The sequence below is a fragment of the Oncorhynchus mykiss genome, chromosome 6 (assembly GCF_057628025.1).
Source record: "Oncorhynchus mykiss isolate SJ-2025 chromosome 6, ASM5762802v1, whole genome shotgun sequence".
NCBI classification, from domain to species: domain Eukaryota; kingdom Metazoa; phylum Chordata; class Actinopteri; order Salmoniformes; family Salmonidae; genus Oncorhynchus; species Oncorhynchus mykiss.
The window spans coordinates 357,704-383,953 of NC_143027.1; the positions used below are offsets into that span (position 1 = coordinate 357,704).

Genomic DNA, 26,250 nt, shown 5'->3' on the forward strand with positions numbered 1-26,250 from the left:
GACCTCCATCCTTCTTCTTCACAAAATAGAAACTCGAGGAGGCAGGTGAAGTGGAGGGCCGAATGTATATTTCACTCCTCACCCCCAAAGCAAATTCCTACTTTGGCTGCCTTTCCTTCCAGTTCTCTGCTGCCAATGACTGGAACTAATTGCAAAAATTGCTGAAGCTGGAGACTCATATTTCCCTCACTAACTTGAAGCATCAGCTATCGGAGCAGCTCACAGATCATTTCACCTGTACATAGCCCATCTGTAAATAGTCCATCCAACAACCTCATCCCCATATTATTATTATTTGTTGCTCCTTTGCACCCCAGTATCTCTACTTGCACCGTCATTTTTTTCCACATCTAGCACTCTAGCGTTTAATAGCTAAATTGTAATTACTTCGCCACTACGGCCTATTATTGCCTTACCTCCCTAATCGTACCTATTTTGTATATAGATTTATTTCTAATGTGTTATTGACTGTACGTTTGTTTACTCCATGTGTAACTCTGTGTTGTTGTCTGTTCACACTGCTATGCTTTATCTTGGCCAGGTCGCAGTTGTAAATGAGAACTTGTTCTCAACTAGCCTACCTGGTTAAATAAAGGTGAAATAAAATTAAAATAAAAACATTTGGACAGATCAGCTACGTACAGGACATGTGGACAGGTCAGCTACGGTACAAGACATGTGGACAGGTCAGCTACGGTACAGGACATGTGGACAGGTCAGCTACGGTACAGGACATGTGGACAGGTCAGCTACTGTACAGGACATGTGGACAGGTCAGCTACGGTACAGGACATGTGGACAGGTCAGCTGTAGGACGGGACATGTGGACAGATCAGCTACGGTACAGGACATGTGGACAGGTCAGCTGTAGGACGGGGCATGTGGACAGATCAGCTACGGTACAGGACATGTGGACAGGTCAGCTATGGTACAGGACATGTGGACAGGTCAGCTACGGTACAGGACATGTGGACAGATCAGCTACGGTACATGACATGTGGACAGGTCAGCTATGGTACAGGACATGTGGACAGGTCAGCTGTAGGACGGGACATGTGGACAGGTCAGCTGTAGGACGGGACATGTGGACAGGTCAGCTACGGTACAGGACATGTGGACAGGTCAGCTGTAGGACGGGGCATGTGGACAGATCAGCTACGGTACAGGACATGTGGACAGGTCAGCTGTAGGACGGGGCATGTGGACACATCAGCTACGGTACAGGACATGTGGACAGGTCAGCTGTAGGACGGGGCATGTGGACAGATCAATTACGGTACAGGACATGTGGACAGGTCAGCTGTAGGACGGGGCATGTGGACAGATCAGCTACGGTACAGGACATGTGGACAGATCAGCTACAGTACAGGACATGTGGACAGGTCAGCTGTAGGACGTGGCATGTGGACAGATCAGCTGTAGGACGGGACATGTGGACAGGTCAGCTGTAGGACGGGACATGTGGACAGGTCAGCTGTAGGATGGGACATGTGGACAGGTCAGCTGTAGGACGGGGCATGTGGACAGGTCAGCTGTAGGACGGGGCATGTGGACAGATCAGCTACGGTACAGTACATGTGGACTGGTCAGCTGTAGGACGGGGCATGTGGACACATCAGCTACGGTACAGGACATGTGGACAGGTCAGCTATAGGACGGGGCATGTGGACAGATCAGCTACGGTATAGGACATGTGGACAGGTCAGCTGTAGGACGGGGCATGTGGACACATCAGCTACGGTACAGGACATGTGGACAGGTCAGCTATAGGACGGGGCATGTGGACAGATCAGCTACGGTACAGGACCTGTGGACAGGTCAGCTGTAGGACAGGGCATTTGGACAGATCTGCTGTAGGACGGGGCGTGTGGACAGATCAGCTGTAGGACGGGACATGTGGACAGGTCAGCTAAGGTACAGGACATGTGGACAGGTCAGCTGTAGAACGGGGCATGTGGACAGATCAGCTGTAGGACGGGGCATGTGGACAGGTCAGCTACGGTACAGGACATGTGGACAGGTCAGCTGTAGGACGGGACATGTGGACAGATCAGCTACGGTACAGGACATGTGAACAGGTCAGCTGTAGGACGGGACATGTGGACAGATCAGCTACGGTACAGGACATGTGTACAGATCAGCTGTAGGACGGGACATGTGGACAGATCAGCTACGGTACAGGACATGTGTACAGATCAGCTGTAGGACGGGACATGTGTACAGATCAGCTGTAGGACGGGACTTGTGGACATGTCATCTATAGGTCAGGACATGTGGTCAGTTAAGCTATAGGACATCTGGACAGGTCAGCTATGGAACAGGGCATGTGGACAGGTTAGCTATATGTCATCTATAGGACAGGGTCTGTGGACAGATCACCTAAAGGTCAGCTATACAGGGCATGTGGAAAGATCAGCTATGGAAGAGGACTTGTGGACAGGTCAGCTATAGGACAGGATATATGGATAGATCAGCTATTGAACAGCACTAGTGGACAGGTCAGCTGTAGGACGGGACATGTGGACAGATCAGCTACGGTACAGGACATGTGGACAGGTCAGCTGTAGGACAGGATATATGGATAGATCAGCTATTGAACAGCACTAGTGGACAGGTCAGCTAGAGGACAGGACATGTGGATAGATTAGCTATTGAACAGGACTTGTGGATAGGTCAGCTATAGGTCAGGACATGTGGATAGATCAGATATGGAACAGGACTTGTGTCAGGTCAGGTTTAGGTCAGGTTTAGGACAGGACACGTCAGTTCAAATATTGGAAAGGACTTGTGGCCAGATCAGCTATAGGATGGGACTTGTGGACAGGTCATCTATAGGACAGGACATGTGGATAGATCAGCTATTGAACAGTACTTGTGGACAGGTCATCTATAGGACAAGACATGAGGATACATCAGCTATTTAACAGGGCATGTGGACAGGTCAGCTATAGGACAGGACATGTGAGGACAGGGCACATTATCAGTTCAGCTATTGGAGAGGACTTGTGGCCAAATCAGCTGTAGGACATGTGTCCACATCAGCTATATGATGGGACTTGTTACAGGTCAGCTATAGGTCAGGACTTGTGGACAGGTCAGCTATAGATCAGGACATGTGGACAGGTCAGCTATAGGTCAGGACTTGTGGACAGGTCAGCTATAGGTCAGGACATGTGGACAGGTCAGCTATAGATCAGGACTTGTGGACAGGTCAGCTATAGGTTGGGACTTGTGGACAGGTCAGCTATAGGTTGGGACTTGTGGACAGGTCAGCTGTAGGACGGGACATGTGGACAGGTCAGCTACGGTACAGTACATGTGGACAGGTCAGCTGTAGGACGGGGCATGTGGACAGATCAGCTACGGTACAGGACATGTGGACAGGTCAGCTGTAGGACGGGACATGTGTACAGATCAGCTACGGTACATGACATGTGGACAGGTCAGCTACGGTACAGGACATGTGGACAGATCAGCTACGGTACAGGACATGTGGACAGGTCAGCTGTAGGACGGGACATGTGGACAGATCAGCTACGGTACAGGACATGTGGACAGGTCAGCTGTAGGACGGGGCATGTGGACAGATCAGCTACGGTACAGGTCAGCTGTAGGACGGGACATGTGGACAGATCAGCTACAGTACAGGACATGTGGACAGGTCAGCTGTAGGACAGGATATATGGATAGATCAGCTATTGAACAGCACTAGTGGACAGGTCAGCTATAGGACAGGACATGTGGATAGATTAGCTATTGAACAGGACTTGTGGATAGGTCAGCTATAGGACAGGGTATGTGGATAGATGAGCTATGGAACAGGACTTGAGGACAGGTCAGGACATTTGGATAGATCGGATATGGAACAGGACTTGTGTCAGGTCAGGTTTAGGTCAGGTTTAGGACAGGACAGGTCAGTTCAAATATTGGAAAGGACTTGTGGCAAGATCAGCTATAGGATGGGACTTGTGGACATGTCATCTATAGGACAGGACATGTGGATAGATCAGCTATTGAACAGTACTTGTGGACAGGTCATCTATAGGACAAGACATGAGGATACATCAGCTATTTAACAGGGCATGTGGACAGGTCAGCTATAGGACAGGACATGTGAGGACAGGGCACATTATCAGTTCAGCTATTGGAGAGGACTTGTGGCCAAATCAGCTGTAGGACATGTGTCCACATCAGCTATATGATGGGACTTGTTACAGGTCAGCTATAGGTCAGGACTTGTGGACAGGTCAGCTATAGATCAGGACATGTGGACAGGTCAGCTATAGGTCAGGACTTGTGGACAAGTCAGCTATAGGTTGGGACATGTGGACAGATCAGCTACAGTACAGGACATGTGGACAGGTCAGCTGTAGGACAGGATATATGGATAGATCAGCTATTGAACAGCACTAGTGGACAGGTCAGCTATAGGACAGGACATGTGGATAGATTAGCTATTGAACAGGACTTGTGGATAGGTCAGCTATAGGACAGGGCATGTGGATAGATGAGCTATGGAACAGGACTTGAGGACAGGTCAGGACATTTGGATAGATCAGATATGGAACAGGACTTGTGTCAGGTCAGGTTTAGGTCAGGTTTAGGACAGGACAGGTCAGTTCAAATATTGGAAAGGACTTGTGGCCAGATCAGCTATAGGATGGGACTTGTGGACAGGTCATCTATGGGACAGGACATGTGGATAGATCAGCTATTGAACAGTACTTGTGGACAGGTCATCTATAGGACAAGACATGAGTATACATCAGCTATTTAACAGGGCATGTGGACAGGTCAGCTATAGGACAGGACATGTGAGGACAGGGCACATTATCAGTTCAGCTATTGGAGAGGACTTGTGGCCAAATCAGCTGTAGGACATGTGTCCACATCAGCTATATGATGGGACTTGTTACAGGTCAGCTATAGGTCAGGACTTGTGGACAGGTCAGCTATAGATCAGGACATGTGGACAGGTCAGCTATAGGTCAGGACTTGTGGACAGGTCAGCTATAGGTCAGGACATGTGGACAGGTCAGCTATAGATCAGAACTTGTGGACAGGTCAGCTATAGGTTGGGACTTGTGGACAGGTCAGCTATAGGTTGGGACTTGTGGACAGGTCAGCTGTAGGACGGGACATGTGGACAGGTCAGCTACGGTACAGTACATGTGGACAGGTCAGCTGTAGGACGGGGCATGTGGACAGATCAGCTACGGTACAGGACATGTGGACAGGTCAGCTGTAGGACGGGGCATGTGGACACATCAGCTACGGTACAGGACATGTGGACAGGTCAGCTGTAGGACGGGATATGTGGACAGATCAGCTACGGTACAGGACATGTGGACAGGTCAGCTATTGAACAGTACTTGTGAACAGGTAATCTATAGGACAAGACATGAAGATACATCAGCTATTTAACAGGGCATGTGGACAGGTCAGCTATAGGACAGGACATGTGAGGACAGGGCACATTATCAGTTCAGCTATTGGAGAGGACTTGTGGCCAAATCAGCTGTAGGACATGTGTCCACATCAGCTATATGATGGGACTTGTTACAGGTCAGCTAGAGTCAGGACTTGTGGACAGGTCAGCTATAGATCAGGACATGTGGACAGGTCAGCTGTAGGACGGGACATGTGGACAGATCAGCTACAGTACAGGACATGTGGACAGGTCAGCTGTAGGACAGGATATATGGATAGATCAGCTATTGAACAGCACTAGTGGACAGGTCATCTATAGGACAGGACATGTGGATAGATTAGCTATTGAACAGGACTTGTGGATAGGTCAGCTATAGGACAGGACATGTGGATAGATCAGATATGGAACAGGACTTGTGTCAGGTCAGGTTTAGGTCAGGTTTAGGACAGGACAGGTCAGTTCAAATATTGGAAAGGACTTGTGGCCAGATCAGCTATAGGATGGGACTTGTGGACAGGTCATCTATAGGACAGGACATGTGGATAGATCAGCTATTGAACAGTACTTGTGGACAGGTCATCTATAGGACAAGACATGAAGATACATCAGCTATTTAACAGGGCATGTGGACAGGTCAGCTATAGGACAGGACATGTGAGGACAGGGCACATTATCAGTTCAGCTATTGGAGAGGACTTGTGGCCAAATCAGCTGTAGGACATGTGTCCACATCAGCTATATGATGGGACTTGTTACACGTCAGCTATAGGTCAGGACTTGTGGACAGGTCAGCTATAGATCAGGACATGTGGACAGGTCAGCTATAGGTCAGGACTTGTGGACAGGTCAGCTATAGGTTGGGACTTGTGGACAGGTCAGCTATAGGTTGGGACTTGTGGACAGGTCAGCTATAGGTTGGGACTTGTGGACAGGTCAGCTATAGGTTGGGACTTGTGGACAGGTCAGCTGTAGGACGGGACATGTGGACAGGTCAGCTACGGTACAGTACATGTGGACAGGTCAGCTGTAGGACGGGGCATGTGGACAGATCAGCTACGGTACAGGACATGTGGACAGGTCAGCTGTAGGACGGGACATGTGAGGACAGGGCACATTATCAGTTCAGCTATTGGAGAGGACTTGTGGCCAAATCAGCTGTAGGACATGTGTCCACATCAGCTATATGATGGGACTTGTTACAGGTCAGCTATAGGTCAGGACTTGTGGACAGGTCAGCTATAGATCAGGACATGTGGACAGGTCAGCTATAGGTCAGGACTTGTGGACAGGTCAGCTATAGGTCAGGACATGTGGACAGGTCAGCTATAGATCAGGACTTGTGGACAGGTCAGCTATAGGTTGGGACTTGTGGACAGGTCATCTATAGGTTGGGACTTGTGTACAGGTCAGCTGTAGGACGGGACATGTGGACAGGTCAGCTACGGTACAGTACATGTGGACAGGTCAGCTGTAGGACGGGGCATGTGGACTGATCAGCTACGGTACAGGACATGTAGACAGGTCAGCTGTAGGACGGGGCATGTGGACACAGCTACGGTACAGGACATGTGGACAGGTCAGCTGTAGGTCAGGACTTGTGGACAGGTCAGCTATAGATCAGGACATGTGGACAGGTCAGCTATAGGTCAGGACTTGTGGACAGGTCAGCTATAGGTTGGGACTTGTGGACAGGTCAGCTATAGGTTGGGACTTGTGGACAGGTCAGCTATAGGTTGGGACTTGTGGACAGGTCAGCTATAGGTCAGGACTTGTGGACAGGCCAGCTATAGGTCAGGACTTGTGGACAGGCCAGCTACGGTACATGACATGTGGACAGATCAGCTACGGTACAGGACATGTGGACAGGTCAGCTGTAGGACGGGGCATGTGGACAGATCAGCTACGGTACAGGACATGTGGACAGGTCAGCTGTAGGACGGGGCATTTGGACAGATCAGCTACAGTACAGGACATTTGGACGGGTCAGCTGTTGAACGGGACATGTGGACAGGTCAGCTATAGGTCAGTACTTGTGGACAGGTCAGCTATAGGTCAGGACATGTGGACAGGTCAGCTATAGGTCAGGACATGTGGAAAGCCCAGCTATAGGTCAGGACTTGTGGACAGGTCAGCTATAGGTCAGGATATGTGGACAGGTCAGCTATAGGTCAGGACATGTGGACAGCCCAGCTATAGGTCAGGACTTGTGGACAGGTCAGCTATAGGTCAGGACATGTGGACAGGTCAGCTGTAGGACGGGGCATGTGGACAGATCAGCTACGGTACAGGACATGTGGACAGATCAGCTAAAGTACAGGACATGTGGACAGGTCAGCTGTAGGACGTGGCATGTGGACAGATCAGCTACGGTACTGGACATGTGGACAGGTCAGCTGTAGGACGGGGCATGTGGACAAATCAGCTACGGTACAGGACATGTGGACAGGTCAGCTGTAGGACGGGGCATGTGGACACATCAGCTACGGTACAGGACATGTGGACAGGTCAGCTGTAGGACGGGACATGTGGACAGGTCAGCTGTAGGACGGGACATGTGGACAGATCAGCTACGGTACAGGACATGTGGACAGGTCAGCTGTAGGACGGGGCATGTGGACAGATCAGCTACGGTACAGGACATTTGGACAGGTCAGCTGTAGGACGGGGCAAGTGGACAGATCAGCTACGGTACAGGACCTGTGGACAGGTCAGCTGTATGACGGGGCATTTGGACAGATCAGCTGTAGGACGGGACATGTGGACAGGTCAGCTACGGTACAGGACATGTGGACAGGTCAGCTACGGTACAGGACATGTGGACAGGTCAGCTGTAGGACGGGACATGTGGACAGATCAGCTACGGTACAGGACATGTGGACAGGTCAGCTGTAGGACGGGGCATGTGGACAGATCAGCTACGGTACAGGACATGTGGACAGGTCAGCTGTAGGACGGGACATGTGGACAGGTCAGCTGTAGGACGGGACATGTGGACAGATCAGCTACGGTACAGGACATGTGGACAGGTCAGCTGTAGGACGGGGCATGTGGACAGATCAGCTACGGTACAGGACATGTGGACAGGTCAGCTGTAGGACGGGGCAAGTGGACAGATCAGCTACGGTACAGGACCTGTGGACAGGTCAGCTGTATGACGGGGCATTTGGACAGATCAGCTGTAGGACGGGACATGTGGACAGGTCAGCTAGGGTACAGGACATGTGGACAGGTCAGCTACGGTACAGGACATGTGGACAGGTCAGCTGTAGGACGGGACATGTGGACAGATCAGCTACGGTACAGGACATGTGGACAGGTCAGCTTTAGGACGGGGCATGTGGACAGATCAGCTACGGTACAGGACATGTGGACAGGTCAGCTGTAGGACGGGACATGTGGACAGATCAGCTATGGTACAGGACATGTGGACAGGTCAGCTTTAGGACAGGATATATGGATAGATCAGCTATTGAACAGCACTAGTGGGCAGGTCAGCTATAGGACAGGACATGTGGATAGATTAGCTATTGAACAGGACTTGTGGATAGGTCAGCTATAGGACAGGGCATGTGGATGGATGAGCTATGGAACAGGACTTGAGGACAGGTCAGGTTTAGGTCAGGTTTAGGACAGGACATGTGAGGACAGGGCACATTATCAGTTCAGCTATTGGAGAGGACTTGTGGCCAAATCAGCTGTAGGACAGGACTTGTGGACAGGTCATCTATAGGACAGGACATGTGGATAGATCAGCTATTGAACAGTACTTGTGGACAGGTCATCTATAGGACAAGACATGAGGATACATCAGCTATTTAACAGGGCATGTGGACAGGTCAGCTATAGGACAGGACATGTGAGGACAGGGCACATTATCAGTTCAGCTATTGGAGAGGACTTGTGGCCAAATCAGCTGTAGGACATGTGTCCACATCAGCTATATGATGGGACTTGTTACAGGTCAGCTATAGGTCAGGACTTGTGGACAGGTCAGCTATAGGTCAGGACATGTGGACAGGCCAGCTATAGGTCAGGACTTGTGGACAGGCCAGCTATAGGTCAGGACTTGTGGACAGGTCCGAGGACTCCGAGGACACCCCCGGACAGGGCCAAACAGGAAGGATATAACCCCACCCACTTTGCCATTGCACAGCCCCCACACCACTAGAGGGATATCTTCAACCACCAACTTACCATCCTGAGACAAGGCTGAGTATAGCCCACAAAGACCTCCGCCACGGCACAACCCAAGGGGGGGGGGAGGGGGCGCCAACCCAGACAGGATGACCACATCAGTGACTCAACCCACTCAGGTGACGCACCCCCTCCAGGGACGGCATGAGAGAGCCCCAGTAAAGCCAGTGACTCAGCCCCTGTAATAGGGTTAGAGGCAGAGAATCCCAGTGGAAAGAGGGGAACCGGCCAGGCAGAGACAGCAAGGGCGGTTCGTTGCTCCAGAGCCTTTCCGTTCACCCTCCCACTCCTGGGCCAGACTACACTCAATCATATGACCCACTGAAGAGATGAGTCTTCAGTAGAGACTTAAAGGTTGAGACCGAGTTTGCGTCTCTGACATGGGTAGGCAGACCGTTCCATAAAAATTGAGCTCTATAGGAGAAAGCCCTGCCTCCAGCTGTTTGCTTAAAAATTCTAGGGACAATTAGGAGGCCTGCGTCTTGTGACCGTAGCGTACGTGTAGGTATGTACGGCAGGACCAAATCAGAGAGATAGGTAGGAGCAAGCCCATGTAATGCTTTGTAGGTTAGCAGTAAAACCTTGAAATCAGCCCTTGCTTTGACAGGAAGCCAGTGTAGAGAGGCTAGCACTGGAGTAATATGATCAAATTTTTTGGTTCTAGTCAGGATTCTAGCAGCCGTATTTAGCACTAACTGAAGTTTATTTAGTGCTTTATCCGGGTGGCCGGAATGTAGAGCATTGCAGTAGTCTAACCTGGAAGTGACAAAAGCATGGATTAATTTTTCTGCATCATTTTTGGACAGAAAGTTTCTGATTTTTGCAATGTTACGTAGATGGAAAAAAGCTGTCCTTGAAATGGTCTTGATATGTTCTTCAAAAGAGAGATCAGGGTCCAGAGTAACGCCGAGGTCCTTCACAGTTTTATTTGAGACGACTGTACAACCATTAAGATTAATTGTCAGATTCAACAGAAGATCTCTTTGTTTCTTTGTCTCTCTTTAGAGGTCCCTCCCTTCCTCCCTCCCTCTGGAATGGCTGGATGTCAGTTAGCAGTGTGTGATGGCAGACAGAAACAGTAGTGACTGTTGGGTGGCAGGTTAGACAGGGTCCCACAGATTAATGCTGTCATTTAAAAGATTAAGACACCAAATGACCCACATGTAGAAATAAAAAGTACCTTTTTCAGGACCCTGTCTTTCAAAGATAATTAGTAAAAATCCAAATAACTTCACAGATCTTCATTGTAAAGGGTTTAAACACTGTTTCCCATGCTTGTTCAATGAAACATAAAGAGTTAATGAAGATGCACCTGTGGAACGGTCGTTAAGACACTAACAGCTTACAGACGGTAGGAAATGAAGGTCACAGTTATGAAAACTTAGGACACTAAAGAGGCCATTCTACTGACTCTGAAAAACACCAAAAGAAAGATGCCCAGGATCCCTGCTCATCTGCGTGAACGTGCCTTAGGCATGCTGCAAGGAGGCATGAGGACTGCAGATATGGCCAGGGCAATAATTTGCAATGTCCGTACTGTGAGATGCCTAAGACAGCGCTACAGAGGGACAGGACGGACAGCTGATTGTCCTCGCAGTGGCAGACCACGTGTAACAACACCTGCACAGGATCGGTACATCTGAACATCACAACTGCGGGACAGGTACAGGATGGCAACAACAACAACTGCCCGTGTTACACCAGGAACGCACAATCCCACCATCAGTGCTCAGACTGTTCGCAGTAGGTTGAGATAGGCTGGACTGAGGGCTTGTAGGCCTGTTGTAAGGCAGGTCCTCACCAGACATCACCGGCAACAACATCGCCTATGGGTACAAACCCACCGTTGCTGGACCAGACAGGACTGGCAAAAAGTGTTCTTCACTGACGAGTCGCGGTTTTGTCTCACAAGGGGTGATGGTCAGACTCGCGTTTATCGTCGAAGGAATGAGCGTTACACCGAGTCCTGTACTCTGGAGTGGGATCAATTTGGAGGTGGGGGGTCCATCATGGTCTGGGGCGGTGTGTCACAGCATCATCGGACTGAGCTTGTTGTCATTGCAGGCAATCTCAACGCTGTGCGTTTCAGGGAAGACGTCCTCCTCCCTCATGTGGTACACTTCCTGCAGGCTCATCCTGACATGACCCTCCAGCATGACAATATCACCAGCCATACTGCTCGTTCTGTGCGTGATTTCATGCAAGACAGGATTGTCAGTGTTCTGCCATGGCCAGCAAAGAGCCTGGATCTCAATCCCACTGAGCACATCTGGGACCTGTTGGATCGGAGGGTGAGGGCTAGGGCCAATCCCCTCAGAAATGTCCGGGAACTTGCAGGTGTCTTGGTGGAAGAGTGGGGTAACATCTCACAGCAAGAACTGGCAAATCTGGTGCAGTCCATAAGGAGGAGATGCACTGCAGTACTTAATGCAGCTGGTGGCCACACCAGATACTGACTGTTACTTTTGATTTTGACCCCCCCCCCCATTGTTCAGGGACACATTATTCAATTTATTTTAGTCACATGTCTGTGGAACTTGTTCAGTTTATGTCTCAGTTGTTGATCTTGTTATGTTCATACAAATATTTACACATGTTAAGTTTGCTGAAAATAAACGCAGTTGACAGTGAGAGGACGTTTCTTTTAATGCTGAGTTTAAAACTAATATATTGTAATTTAATAATGCGGTTTGATGGGACAGAAAGTGGAAAGGGAAGTGGAATTTTAAATGTTGCTTACTGGACCTGATCTAGATTGTGTTACACCGAGGTAAAATCAGGCCAGTGGTTTAATCAACTTTAATGCCTCAGTTTAATCACCCCCGACAACCTGCTGCCAAGACTGAAGACAACATGATTCTCTGCGATTGGGGGGAGGGGTTAGAGTTACAGATGAGGTCATTCAGAAACATGCCAGAATGTCTCCTAGATTTGGAATCTCACTGAATTAAGAGGCTCTCCTTGCGTCACAGTGTTTTTGTAATGAGTTGCCATGATGTTTTGATCTAAACCAACTAAACTGCTTCCAGTTAATTAGGAACTGCCAACCAGATTCAGATTCGTAGTAATTTGGTAACAATTACTGTGGCAGAATGCAGTAGTGGAGAAAGACTAACAAGATAAGGATTCTAGAACTGCTTCAAATGTTCTACAAGTGTTCTGCTGTTACATGGTGATGTACCACAGCTTCAGTTGTTAACATGTTACGTGGTGATGTACCACAGCTTCAGTTGTTAACATGTTACATGGTGATGTACCACAGCTTCAGTTGTTAACTTGTTATATGGTTTTTCTCCAGGATCGAAGGTTTATTACAGAGTGTGTTATGGGTATTCTATGATGCTTGCTTTATCAATTACACTGATCGCTATCCAAGCGTTCAGACATTTTTGGAAAGGAAATCACAGTAGCTCAAAAACTTATTTGGGACTGGGGGGCAGTATTGAGTAGCTTGGATAAAAAGGTGCCCATAGTAAAGATTTGGATAGATGATGATGGTGGTGATTTTGTTTAGGAATACAGCAAATAATTACACTTGTGACCTGGCTGGTTATATTATTATTATTAGTATTGTCATCATCAGGTTCCATGCTGGGTGGTACATCTGTCAGAGAACAGGTTCCATGCTGTGTGGTACATCTGTCAGAGAACAGGTTCCATGCTGGGTGGTACATCTGTCAGAGAACAGGTTCCATGCTGGGTGGTACATCTGTCAGAGAACAGGTTCCATGCTGGGTGGTAAAACTTCCCAGGCCTGCTAGGAACAGGAAGGCTGGCTTCTGCTTCTGCTGATCCTCCTGGTTTTTTATTTGGCTGGAATGTGGGAATGTGATTTACTGATCGGGGTCCCAGCTAATGTTGAGCTCCCTCCCTGGGTTTCTGTTAGCTGGGCTGAAGGTGTTACTAGTCATTCTCCTCTGATGCAGTTGAAGTCAGAAGTTTACATACACTTAGGTTGGAGTCATTAAAACTCGTTTTTCAACCACTCCACAAATGTCTTGTTAACAAACTATAGTTTTGTCAAGTTGGTTAGGACATCTAGTTTGTGCATGACACAAGTCATTTTTCCAACAATTGTTTACAGACATATTATTTCACTTATAATTCACTATATCACAATTCCAGGGGGTCAGAAGTTTACACATACTAAGTTGACTGTGCCTTTAAACAGCTTGGAAAATTCCAGAAAATGTCATGGCTTTATAAGCTTCTTATAGGCTAATTGACATAATTTCAGTGACTCGGAGGTGTACTTGTGCATGTATTTCAAAGCCTGCCTTCAAACTCAGTGCCTCTTTGCTTGACATCAAGGGAAAATCAAAATAAATCAGCCAAGACCTCAGAAAAAAAATTGTAGACGTCCACAAGTCTGGTTCATCCTTGGGAGCAATTTCCAAAATCCTGAAGGTACCATGTTCATCTGTACAAACAGTAGAACGCAAGTATAAACACCATGGGACCACGCAGCCATTATAGCACTCAGGAAGGAGGTGTTCTGTCTCCTAGAGATGAACGTACTGTGGCAAAGAAGGGGGTCGAGTGATAAATGGCAGATATGTGAGAGCAGAACTAATAAACGGGCTCTGCCCGATCACTAAAATGGCCACCCATGTCAGAACTACAGATCACAAAATGGCCGACCGCCAAAACTACAAGTCCCAGAAGCAAGGGGAAGGTGGAGCCGACTCACAGATAAAGGGCCAAGAAAAACCAGGAAGAGGGAGAGAGAGTGCTGGAAGGATATATTGTTCATGTGGCAAAGAAGGGGGTCCCCTGGTCGGTAAGAATCTCCTTTGGAACCCCGACCAGCTGTTAGAAGCCCGCTAGTGCCACTCCCCATAATCAAAACGCCATTTGAGAGGATAGCGATGGATTTAGTGGGCCACTACCCAAATCCGCCAGAGGGCATCAATACATTCTGGTCATTCTAGATTATGCCACTCGCTACCCAGAAGCCATTCCCCTTCGGACGATGGCTTCCAAAAATATTGCAAAGGAATTAGTGCTCTTGTTCACCAGGGTAGGGGTTCCAAAGGAGATCCTTACCGACCAGGGGACCCCCTTCTTTGCCACAGTACTTTGGTGCGAAAAGTGCAAATCAATTCCAGAACAACAACAAAGGACCTTGTGAAGATGCTGGAGGAAACAGGTACAAAAGTATCTATATCCACAGTAAAACGCTTCCTATACCGCTCCGCAAGGAAGAAGCCACTGCTCCAAAACCACCATAAAAAAGACAGACTACGGTTTGCAACTGCACATGGGGACAAAGATCATACTTTTTGGAGAAATGTCCTCTGGTCTGATGAAACAAAAATAGAACTGTTTGGCCATAATGATCATCGTTATGTTTGGAGGAAAAAGGAGGAGGCTTGCAAGCCTAAGAACACCATCCCAACCGTGAAGGACAAGGGTGGCAGCATCATGTTGTGGGGGTGCTTTGCTGCAGGAGGGACTGGTGCACTTCACAAAATAGATTGCAACATGAGGTAGGAAAATTATGTGGATATATTGAAACAACATCGCAAGACATCAGTCAGGAAGTTAAAGCTTGGTCGCAAATGGGTCTTCCAAATGGACAATGACCCCAAGCATGTTTCCAAAGTTGTGGCAAAATGACAACATAGTCAAGGTATTGGAGTGGCCATCACAAAACCCTGACCTCAATTCTATAGACAATTTGTGGGCAGAACTGAAAAAGCCTGTGTGAGAAAGGTGGCCTACAAACCTGACTCAGTTAGACCAGCTCTGTCAGGAGGAATGGGCCAAAATTCACCCAACTTATTTTGGGGAGCTTGTGGAACGCAAACCCGAAACATTTGACCCAAGTTAAACAATTTAAAGGCAATGCTACCAAATACTAATTGAGTATGTAAACTTCTGACCCACTGGGAATGTGATGAAATAAATAAAATATGAAATAAATCATTCTCTCTACTATTATTCTGACATTTCACATTCTTAAAATAAAGTGGGGATCCTAACTGACCTAAGACAGGGAATGTTTACAAGGATTAAATGTCAGGAATTGTGAAAAACTGAGTTTAAATGTATTTGACTAGGGTTTATATAAACTTCCGACTTCAACTGTACTTAGGGTTAGGGTTTCTGTTAGCTAGGCTGAAGGTGTCACTAAATGTTCTCTGTTATTCTCCGTTTCAGCTGAAGAACAAGTTCATGAAGAAGCTTCCCCGAGACGCCGAGGCATCCAACGTTCTCGTTGGAGAGGTGGACTTCCTGGACGCCCCCTTTGTGGCATTTGTCCGTCTACAGCAGGCTGTGATGCTGGGAGCTCTTACAGAAGTCCCTGTCCCCACCAGGTTAATATATAAATGTATATGTAAACTAGAGTTGTTACGGTTTGACGTCATGTAATCTCTTTGGTCTTTCATCCTCAGATTCCTGTTCATCCTTTTAGGACCCAAAGGAAAAGCCAAGTCCTATCATGAGATAGGAAGAGCTATCGCCACCCTCATGTCAGATGAGGTAAGCAGAACAAGGTTTCAGAGAAAGGAATTTAACCTTTACTTTTTTTACTAGGCAAGTCAGTAAAGAACAAATTCTACCCCTGCCAAATCCTCCCTTAACCCGGACTACGCTGGGCCAACTGCTTACCTCAGATGAGGTAAGCAGAGCAAGGTTTCAGAGCAAGGAATTAGCTATGATGTCAGATGAGGTAAGCAGAGCAAAGTTTCAGCTATGATGTCAGATGAGGTAAGCAGCACAAAGCAAGGTGTCAGCTATGATGTCAGATGATGTAAGCAGCACAGATCAAGGTGTCAGCTATGATGTCAGAGGAGGTAAACAGCACAGAGCAAGGTGTCAGCTATGATGTCAGATGAGGTAAGCAGCACAGATCAAGGTGTCAGCTATGATGTCAGATGATGTAAGCAGCACAGAGCAAGGTGTCAGGTATGATGTCAGATGAGGTAAGCAGCACAGAGCAAGGTGTCAGCGATGATGTCAGATGAGGTAAGCAGCACAGAGCAAGGTGTCAGCTATAATGTCAGATGAGGTAAGCAGTGCAGAGCAAGGTGTCAGCGATAATGTCAGAGGAGGTAAACAGCACAGAGCAAGGTGTCAGCTATAATGTCAGATGAGGTAAGCAGCACAGAGCAAGGTGTCAGCTGAATACATGTCTGAGTCCCTACTAAATACTATGGTGCCTGTATAAATCAGTCAGATGAATGCTATACAGGTATGCTGTCTACTAGTTGAACATTCACATTCAGTCCCTTTCCAAACCAGCTGAGATGTACTTGTTGCTGATATTCACAACTGCTTTGTTTTTTCCAGCTTTTTCTGATAACTCACTGAGGCCCCCTACTGGGCACCAACTGTCAGCTCTCACTTCATATTTAATTTAATCAGTAGACAATAACTTTCTACTTTACAAGAGACAAAACAAACTACAAATATATAAAAATAAAAACTAAATCAAATCTAAGTGTTGTTGAACTGACGACTTTGTCTTATGCAGGTGTTCCATGACATAGCATACAAGGCGAAGGACAGAGAGGATCTGCTGGCTGGCATCGATGAGTTTCTGGATGAGGTGATTGTTCTGCCCCCGGGGGAATGGGACCCGGCCATCAGGATAGAACCGCCCAAGTCTGTACCTTCTGCAGACAAAAGGTTAGCATCCATCTGCTGACATGATATGCTGTTTTATGCATTTCTATACTATAGTCCTCTATATTGTGCTTCTCAGGAAGAACATGTATGCTGGAGGCGACAGCGGCCAGATGAACGGAAACACGCCCCATGATGGGGGAGGAGGGGGAGGGGGGCATGCAGTGGGAGACGAGCTCAAGAAGACAGGCAGGTGAGTCAACTAATAAAACACAATAAAACACTGTACTGATGAAGGCCATTGATGAAGGCTGAAACATCAAGCTTTTAATAGTTGCTTGAATAAAATGATACTTTTTTAAAGGTGTGCGATCATTGCGCTTATCGTTTAAAAAAAATTTACTGTTGCACCTCGACTCCCATTTCTCGTCTTCCATTCCTCTGGAGTCAACCAATAAAATGTATGAGTCTCAGGATAGGTTAGTGAGTCAGGACAGGGCAGGAAAGGACAACCAGAATGTTTTTCTTCATGATTTTCAGGTTTTGTGGAGGCCTCCTACTTGACATCAAAAGGAAAGCTCCATTCTTCGCCAGTGATTTCTACGATGTGTTCCACATCCAGGCACTGTCGGCCATCCTGTTCATCTACCTAGGAACCGTAACTAACGCCATCACCTTCGGAGGGTTGCTAGGAGACGCCACCGACAACATGCAGGTCAGGCTATATCTTCTTTCTGCCAAGCATGTTGAGACCTTTGTTATGAATTAAAGGTGCACTCTCCCAGTTAAACTAAACTATCAGGATGTAGATACTGATAGTTTATCAACGCTGATCTACACACTGATTGTAGAACACCCCTGAACTGCATCCTGATAGTTTAACAGCTCTGATCTACATGCCTTAAATGACATACCCAAATATATCTGCCTGTAGCTCAGGACCTGAAGCAAGAATATGCATTTATTTGATAGCATTTGAAAGGAAACACTTTGAAGTTTGTGGAAATGTGAAATTAATGTCGGAGAATATATCACATGAGATCAATTTTATTTGGAATGGCAAGCCAAACAAAATTAAAAGGGCCTATTTATATAATGAATAGGGATTTGGAGGACAGAAATTATTAAATATTAAAGCATTAGACCTCTCACTAAAGGATTCAGTCATACAAAAGTTATACTTAACTTGGTTCTCTAGTAAATTAGTAAAAATGTATCACCCCCATGTTCAAGAATGGCCATTTTCCTTTTTTCAAATTACAGAAAAAAAATGTGTTTATTGTTTTTCATTATCTTTGAAACGCAAGAGAAAGGCCATACATTAAGATAGGATCCTAGTTGTGATTAAGATTTGGTCCACAAGATGGCAGCAGTGTGTGTCCAAATTTTCAGACTGATCCAGTGAAGAATAATCCCCCACTACACAATATTTTACATCAAGTCTGCCAGGAGTTTGCCAGGAGTTTGCCCAAATGTGCCGAATTGGTCAAGTTATACACCTCTTAAAGCTCCCCTGAATTATTTCAACATTTTGATAAAAATCGCGTAACATTTTAACGTCCTGCTACGTCCTGCTACTCATGCCAGGAATATAGTATACACTCTGACGTTTCTAAAACTGGTTAAATAATGTCTGTGACTATAACAGAACGTGAACAGCAAGCGAAATCCCAAGAAAAACCTGGTCACAAAAACCACAGAAAAGTATTAATCCGCCAGTCTCTGACTTGTTTATTGCAAGCAAAAATATATAACGGTGAGCTTGCAGTTCCTACAACTTCCACACGATGTCGCCAATACTCCCAATTTCGTTGGCAAAAATCCTTTGTGTAATGAGAAGTAGATCCTTCTTTTCGTCCAGTATACAGGAAGAGACTTTTGGAAGAGAGAGAAAGGACAACGCTTTCTAGAGTAGCTGCTATTGAATGCAGATCGCCCAGTGATCAATTTGATCGATTATTAACGTTTACAAATACCTAAAGTTGGGTTACAAAAGTAGTTTGAAGTGTTTTGTCAAAGAATATAGGCAACTTATTTAATTTTAAAAAATGACGTTGCGTTTTGGAACAGAGCTTTTGGATGGATCAGACGGGCTATATAAATTGATATTTTGGGCATACATGGACGGATTTAATCGGGAAAAAGACCCAATTGTGATGTTTATGGAACATATAGGAGTGCCAACAAAGAATCTCATCAAAGGTAATGAATGTTTTATATATTATTTCTGCGTTTTGTGTAGCGCCGGCTACGCTAATTCTTTTGTTTACGTCCCCTTCAGGTATTTTGGGGTGTTGCATGCTATCAGATAATAGCTTCTCATGCTTTTGCCTAAAAGCATTTTAAAAATCTGACATGTTGGCTAGATTCACAACGAGTGTAGCTTTAATTCAGTACCCTGCATGTGTGTTTTAATGAAAGTTTGAGTTTTATCGAGTACTATTAGCATTTGGCATTGCGCACTTCCATTTCCTGTTGCCTAGGTGGGACGCTAGCGTCTCACATGGCTCTAAGAGGTTTAATTAAGTACATTTATTTATATAGTTTTTATTTAACCTTTATTTAACCAGGTAGGCCAGTTGAGAAAAAGTTCTCATTTACAACTGTGACCTGGCCAAGATAAAGAAAAGCAGTGCGACACAAACGTGTCACACATGGAATACACAAACGTACAGTCAATAACACAATAGAAAAAAATATATATTCAATGTGTGCAAAGGAGGTAAGATTAGGGAGGTAAGGCAATAACTAGGCCATAGTGGCGAATTAATGACAATTTAGCAATTAAACACTGGAGTGATAGATGTGCAGAAGATGAATGTGCATGTAGAGATACTGGGGTGCAATGGAGCAAGAAATGTATATAGATAACAATATGAGGTAGTTGGATGGGCTATTTACAGATGGGCTATGTACAGGTGCAGTGATCTGTGAACTGCTCTGACAGCTGATGCTTAAAGTTAGTGAGGGAGATATGTGTCTCCAGCTTCAGTGATTTTTGCAATTCGTTCCAGTCATTGGCATCAGAGAACTGTGAGGTAAGGTGGCCAAATGAGGAATAGGCTTTGGGGGTGACCATTGAAATATACCTGCTGGAGCGCGTGCTACGGGTGGGTTCTGCTATGGTGACCAGTGAGCTGAGATGAGGTGGGGCTTTACCTGGCAGACTTATACATGACCTGGAGCTAGTGGATTTGGCGACGAATATGGGGCCAGCCAATGAGAGAATACAGGTCACAGTGGTAGGTAGTATATGTGGCTTTGGTGACAAAACTGATGGCACTGTGATAGACTGCATCCAATTTGCTGAGTATAGTGTTGGAGGCTATTTTGTAAATGACATCTCCGAAGTCAAGGATCGGTAGGATAGTCCGTTTTAAGAGGGTATGTTTGGCAGCATTAGTGAAGGGTGCTTTGTTGCGAAATAAGAAGTCGATTCTAGATTTAATTTTGGATTGGAGATGCTTAATGTGAGTCTGGAAGGAGTGTTTACAGTCTAACCAGACACCTAGGTATTTGTAATTGTCCACATATTATAAGTCAGAACCGTCCAGAGTAGTGATGGCAGGCAGGTGCTGGCAGTGATCGGTTGAAGATCAGGCATTTGGTTTTACTTGCATTTAAGAGCAGTCGGAGGCCCCGGATGGAGAGTTGTATGGCATTGAAGCTCGCCTGGAGGTTAGTTAGCACAGTATCCAAAGAAGGGCCAGATGTATACCGAATGGTGTGTTGTCTGCATAGAGGTGGATCAGAGAATCACCAGCAGCAAGAGCGACATAATTGATGTATACAGACAAAAGAGTCGGCCCAAGAATTGAACCCTGTGGCACCCCCATAGAGACTGCCAGAGGTCCAGACAACAGGCCTTCCGATTTGACACACTGAACTCTGTCTGAGAAGTAGTTGGTGAAGCAGGCGAGGCAGTCATTTGAGAAACCAAGGCTGTTGAGTCGAAAGCCTTGGCCAGGTCGATGAATACGGCTGCACAGTACTGTCTTTATCGATGGTGGTTATGATATCGTTTAATACCTTGAGAGTCGCTGAGGTGCAACCATGACCAGCTCAGAAATCAGATTGCATAGCGGAGAAGGTACAGTGGGATTCAAAATGGTCAGTGATCTGTTTGTTAACTTGGCTTTCGAAGACCTTAGAAAGGCAGGGTAGGATAGATATAGGTCTGTAACAGTTTGGGTCTAGAGTGTCTCCCCCTTTGAAGAAAGGGAAGACCGCGGCAGCTTTCCAATCTTTTGGGATCTCAGACGATACGAAAGAGGTTGAACAGGCTAGTAATAGGGGTTTCAACATTTGCGGCAAATAATTTTAGAAAGAAAGTGTCCAGATCGTCTAGCTCAGCTGATTTGTAAGAGACCAGATTTTGCAACTCTTTTGCAACTCTCTCTGTATTTAGAAGGCAGGTTGGTCAGGATGATATCTATGAGGGTTCCTGTGTTTACAGATTTGGTGTTGTACCTGTTAGGTTCATTGATACTTTGTGTGAGATTGAGAGCATCTAGCTTAGATTGTAGGACGGCCGGGGTGTTAAGCATGTCCCAGTTTAGGGCACCTAACAGTACGAGCTCTGAAGATAGATGGGGGGCAATCAATTCACATATGGTGTCCAGGGCACAGCTGGGGGAAGAGAGTGGTCTATAACAATCAGCAACGGTGAGAGACTTGTTTCTGGAAAGGTAGATTTTTAGAAGTAGAAGCTCAAATTGTTTGGACACAGACCTGGATTGTATGACAGAGTTCTGCAGGCTGTCTCTGCAGTAGATTGCAACTCTGCCCCCTTTGGCAGTTATATCTTGTTGGAAAATGTTATAGTTTCAGGATTTCTGGTGGCCTTCCTAAGCCAGGATTCAGACATGGTTAGGACATCCGGGTTGACAGAGTGTGCTAAATTAGTGAGTAAAACAAACTTAGTGAGGAGGCTTCTAATGTTAACATGCATGAAACCAATGCTTTTACGGTTACAGAAGTCAACAAATGAGAGCCCCTGGTGAATGCGAGTGGAGCTAGGTGCTGCAGGGCCTGGACTAACCCTAACCCTAACCCAAGTTCCTCCTCTGTAATTTGGCTTTCACATAAGTCTTTCTGTACAGATCTTTATTTTTATAATATATTACAATGGATCTTTCTTGAATAAGTTCCGCCATTTCTTTTTGTTTTTCCTCTAACTTACTCTGAGCCTCTATGGTACAGTTTTTATTGCTATCTAACTTTACTGTTAGTCCTTCCATTTCCTTTGTTAATATGGACTCTTTTGACCTACATTGCTTTTGTTTTATAGATGAGTACTGAATTGCATGGGCTCTAAAGGCATATTTAAAAGTGTCCCGTACAATAAGGGGATCTGATGTACCTATGTTATGTTATGAAAAATTCTGTTATAAATGATTCTGTCCTGGTTAAATCCAGTAGGCTTTGATTAAATGTCCAATATCCTCGCCCACTTGGAAATTCTGTAAGAGTAATATCTATGCCAATTATGTGATGGTTCGACCGCATTCTGTCCCCTATCAACACTTTAAATTTTGGTGCCAGAGAGAATGACATAAGAATGTAATCAAGACGACTAGCTTGATTAAGCCTCTGCCATGTATATCTCACTAGGTCAGGGTATTTAAGCCTCCATATATCCACTAATTGCAATATATCCATGACATTCATGATTTCCTTAAGTGCCTGAGTGTGATAGTTTGTAGTGTGATTTCCTTTCCGGTCCATAGAGGTATTTAAGACCGTATTAAAATCTCCCACCATAATAATAGAGTCTAGTGCTGCTTATAGAGTTGATAGATTCTTATCTATATTTCAAAGATCAGGGGTGTTAAACTATCAGGATGTAGATCAGGGGTGTTCATTGTTTTACATTTTTTTTAACCTTTATTTATTTCTAGGCAAGTCAGTTAAGAATAAATTCTTATTTACAATGACGACCTAGGGACAGTGGGTTAACTGCCTTGTTCAGGGGCAGAACGACAGATTTTTACCATGTCAGCTCAGGGATTCGATCTAGCAAACTTACCTGCTGGTTACTGGCCCAATGCTCTAATCACTAGGCTACCTGCTGGTTACTAGTCCAACACTCTAACCACTAGGCTACCTGCTGGTTACTGCCCCAACGCTCTAACCACTAGGCTACCTGCTGGTTACTGCCCCAACGCTCTAACCAATAGGCTACCTGCTGGTTACTGGCCCAACACTCTAACCACTAGGCTACCTGCTGGTTACTGCCCCAACGCTCTAACCAATAGGCTACCTGCTGGTTACTGACCCAACGCTCTAACCACTAGGCTACCTGCTGGTTACTGCCCCAACGCTCTAACCACTAGGCTACCTGCCGCCCCTAAACTATTAAAATGTATAAAAGGGGTGTCAAACTATCAATCATAGTATGAAGATCAGGGATGTTAAACTATTAGGATGTAGATCAGGGGTATTATCAGGGGTGTTAAACTGTCAGGATGTAGATCAGAGGTATCATCAGGGATGTTAAACTATTAGGATGTAGATCAGGGGTATTATCAGGGGTGTTAAACTGTCAGGATGTAGATCAGGGGTATCATCAGGGGTGTTAAACTATCAGGATGTAGATCAGGGGTGTTAAACTGTCAGGATGTAGATCAGAGGTATCATCAGGGATGTTAAACTATTAGGATGTAGATCAGGGGTATCATCAGGGGTGTTAAACTATCAGGATGTAGATCAGGGGTATCATCAGGGGTGTTAAACTATCAGGATGTAGATCAGGGGTATCATCAGGGGTGTTAAACTATCAGGATGTAGATCAGGGGTGTTAAACTGTCAGGATGTAGATCAGGGGTATCATCAGGGATGTTAAACTATTAGGATGTAGATCAGGGGTGTTAAACTGTCAGGGTGTAGATCAGGGGTGTTAAACTGTCAGGATGTAGATCAGGGGTGTTAAACTATCAGGATGTAGATCAGGGGTATCATCAGGGATGTTAAACTATTAGGATGTAGATCAGGGGTGTTAAACTGTCAGGGTGTAGATCAGGGGTGTTAAACTATCAGGATGTAGATCAGGGATGTTAAACTATCAGGATGTAGATCAGGGGTGTTAAACTATCAGGATGTAGATCAGGAGTATCATCAGGGATGTTAAACTATTAGGATGTAGATCAGGGGTGTTAAACTGTCAGGGTGTAGATCAGGGGTGTTAAACTATCAGGATGTAGATCAGGGGTGTTAAACTATCAGGGTGTAGATCAGGGGTGTTAAACTATCAGGATGTAGATCAGGAGTATCATCAGGGGTGTTAAACTGTCAGGATGTAGATCAGAGGTGTTAAACTGTCAGGATGTAGATCAGGAGTATCATCAGGGATGTTAAACTATTAGGATGTAGATCAGGGGTATCATCAGGGGTGTTAAACTGTCAGGATGTAGATCAGGGGTGTTAAACTATTAGGATGTAGATCAGGGGTGTTAAACTGTCAGGATGTAGATCAGGGGTATCATCAGGGGTGTTAAACTATCAGGATGTAGATCAGGGGTGTTAAACTGTCAGGATGTAGATCAGAGGTATCATCAGGGATGTTAAACTATTAGGATGTAGATCAGGGGTATCATCTGGGGTGTTAAACTATCAGGATGTAGATCAGGGGTATCATCAGGGGTGTTAAACTATCAGGATGTAGATCAGGGGTGTTAAACTGTCAGGATGTAGATCAGGGGTATCATCAGGGGTGTTAAACTGTCAGGATGTAGATCAGGGGTATCATCAGGGATGTTAAACTATTAGGATGTAGATCAGGGGTGTTAAACTGTCAGGATGTAGATCAGGGGTGTTAAACTATCAGGATGTAGATCAGGGGTATCATCAGGGATGTTAAACTATTAGGATGTAGATCAGGGGTGTTAAACTGTCAGGGTGTAGATCAGGGGTGTTAAACTATCAGGATGTAGATCAGGGATGTTAAACTATCAGGATGTAGATCAGGGGTGTTAAACTATCAGGATGTAGATCAGGAGTATCATCAGGGATGTTAAACTATTAGGATGTAGATCAGGGGTGTTAAACTGTCAGGGTGTAGATCAGGGGTGTTAAACTATCAGGATGTAGATCAGGGGTGTTAAACTATCAGGGTGTAGATCAGGGGTGTTAAACTATCAGGATGTAGATCAGGAGTATCATCAGGGGTGTTAAACTGTCAGGATGTAGATCAGAGGTGTTAAACTGTCAGGATGTAGATCAGGAGTATCATCAGGGATGTTAAACTATTAGGATGTAGATCAGGGGTATCATCAGGGGTGTTAAACTGTCAGGATGTAGATCAGGGGTGTTAAACTATTAGGATGTAGATCAGGGGTGTTAAACTGTCAGGATGTAGATCAGGGGTGTTAAACTGTCAGGATGTAGATCAGAGGTATCATCAGGGATGTTAAACTATTAGGATGTAGATCAGGGACATCATCAGGGGTGTTAAACTATTAGGATGTAGATCAGGGGCATCATCAGGGGTGTTAAACTGTCAGGATGTAGATCAAGGGTATTATCAGGGGTGTTAAACTGTCAGGATGTAGATCAGAGGTATCATCAGGGATGTTAAACTATTAGGATGTAGATCAGGGGTATTATCAGGGGTGTTAAACTGTCAGGATGTAGATCAGGGGTATCATCAGGGGTGTTAAACTGTCAGGATGTAGATCAGGGGTATCATCAGGGATGTTAAACTATTAGGATGTAGATCAGGGGTGTTAAACTGTCAGGGTGTAGATCAGGGTTGTTAAACTGTCAGGATGTAGATCAGGGGTGTTAAACTATCAGGATGTAGATCAGGGGTATCATCAGGGATGTTAAACTATTAGGATGTAGATCAGGGGTGTTAAACTGTCAGGGTGTAGATCAGGGGTGTTAAACTATCAGGATGTAGATCAGGGATGTTAAACTATCAGGATGTAGATCAGGGGTGTTAAACTATCAGGATGTAGATCAGGAGTATCATCAGGGATGTTAAACTATTAGGATGTAGATCAGGGGTGTTAAACTGTCAGGGTGTAGATCAGGGGTGTTAAACTATCAGGATG

The 26,250-nt window shown here is 45.7% G+C and overlaps 1 protein-coding gene across 9 annotated transcripts in view; it reads left to right on the forward strand.

The window, feature by feature from the left end:
* LOC110525129 (electrogenic sodium bicarbonate cotransporter 1) overlaps positions 1 to 26,250 on the forward strand; it is a 375,195-nt gene that overhangs the window by 257,665 nt on the left and 91,280 nt on the right. For all 9 annotated transcript variants that reach the window (XM_036979187.2, XM_090239263.1, XM_090239262.1 and 6 more), the window contains 5 exons: positions 15,788 to 15,945; positions 16,024 to 16,111; positions 17,106 to 17,260; positions 17,337 to 17,450; positions 17,738 to 17,912. In XM_036979187.2, the coding sequence (XP_036835082.1) occupies positions 15,788 to 15,945; positions 16,024 to 16,111; positions 17,106 to 17,260; positions 17,337 to 17,450; positions 17,738 to 17,912 (690 nt within the window). The remainder of the gene's footprint in view (positions 1 to 15,787; positions 15,946 to 16,023; positions 16,112 to 17,105; positions 17,261 to 17,336; positions 17,451 to 17,737; positions 17,913 to 26,250) is intronic.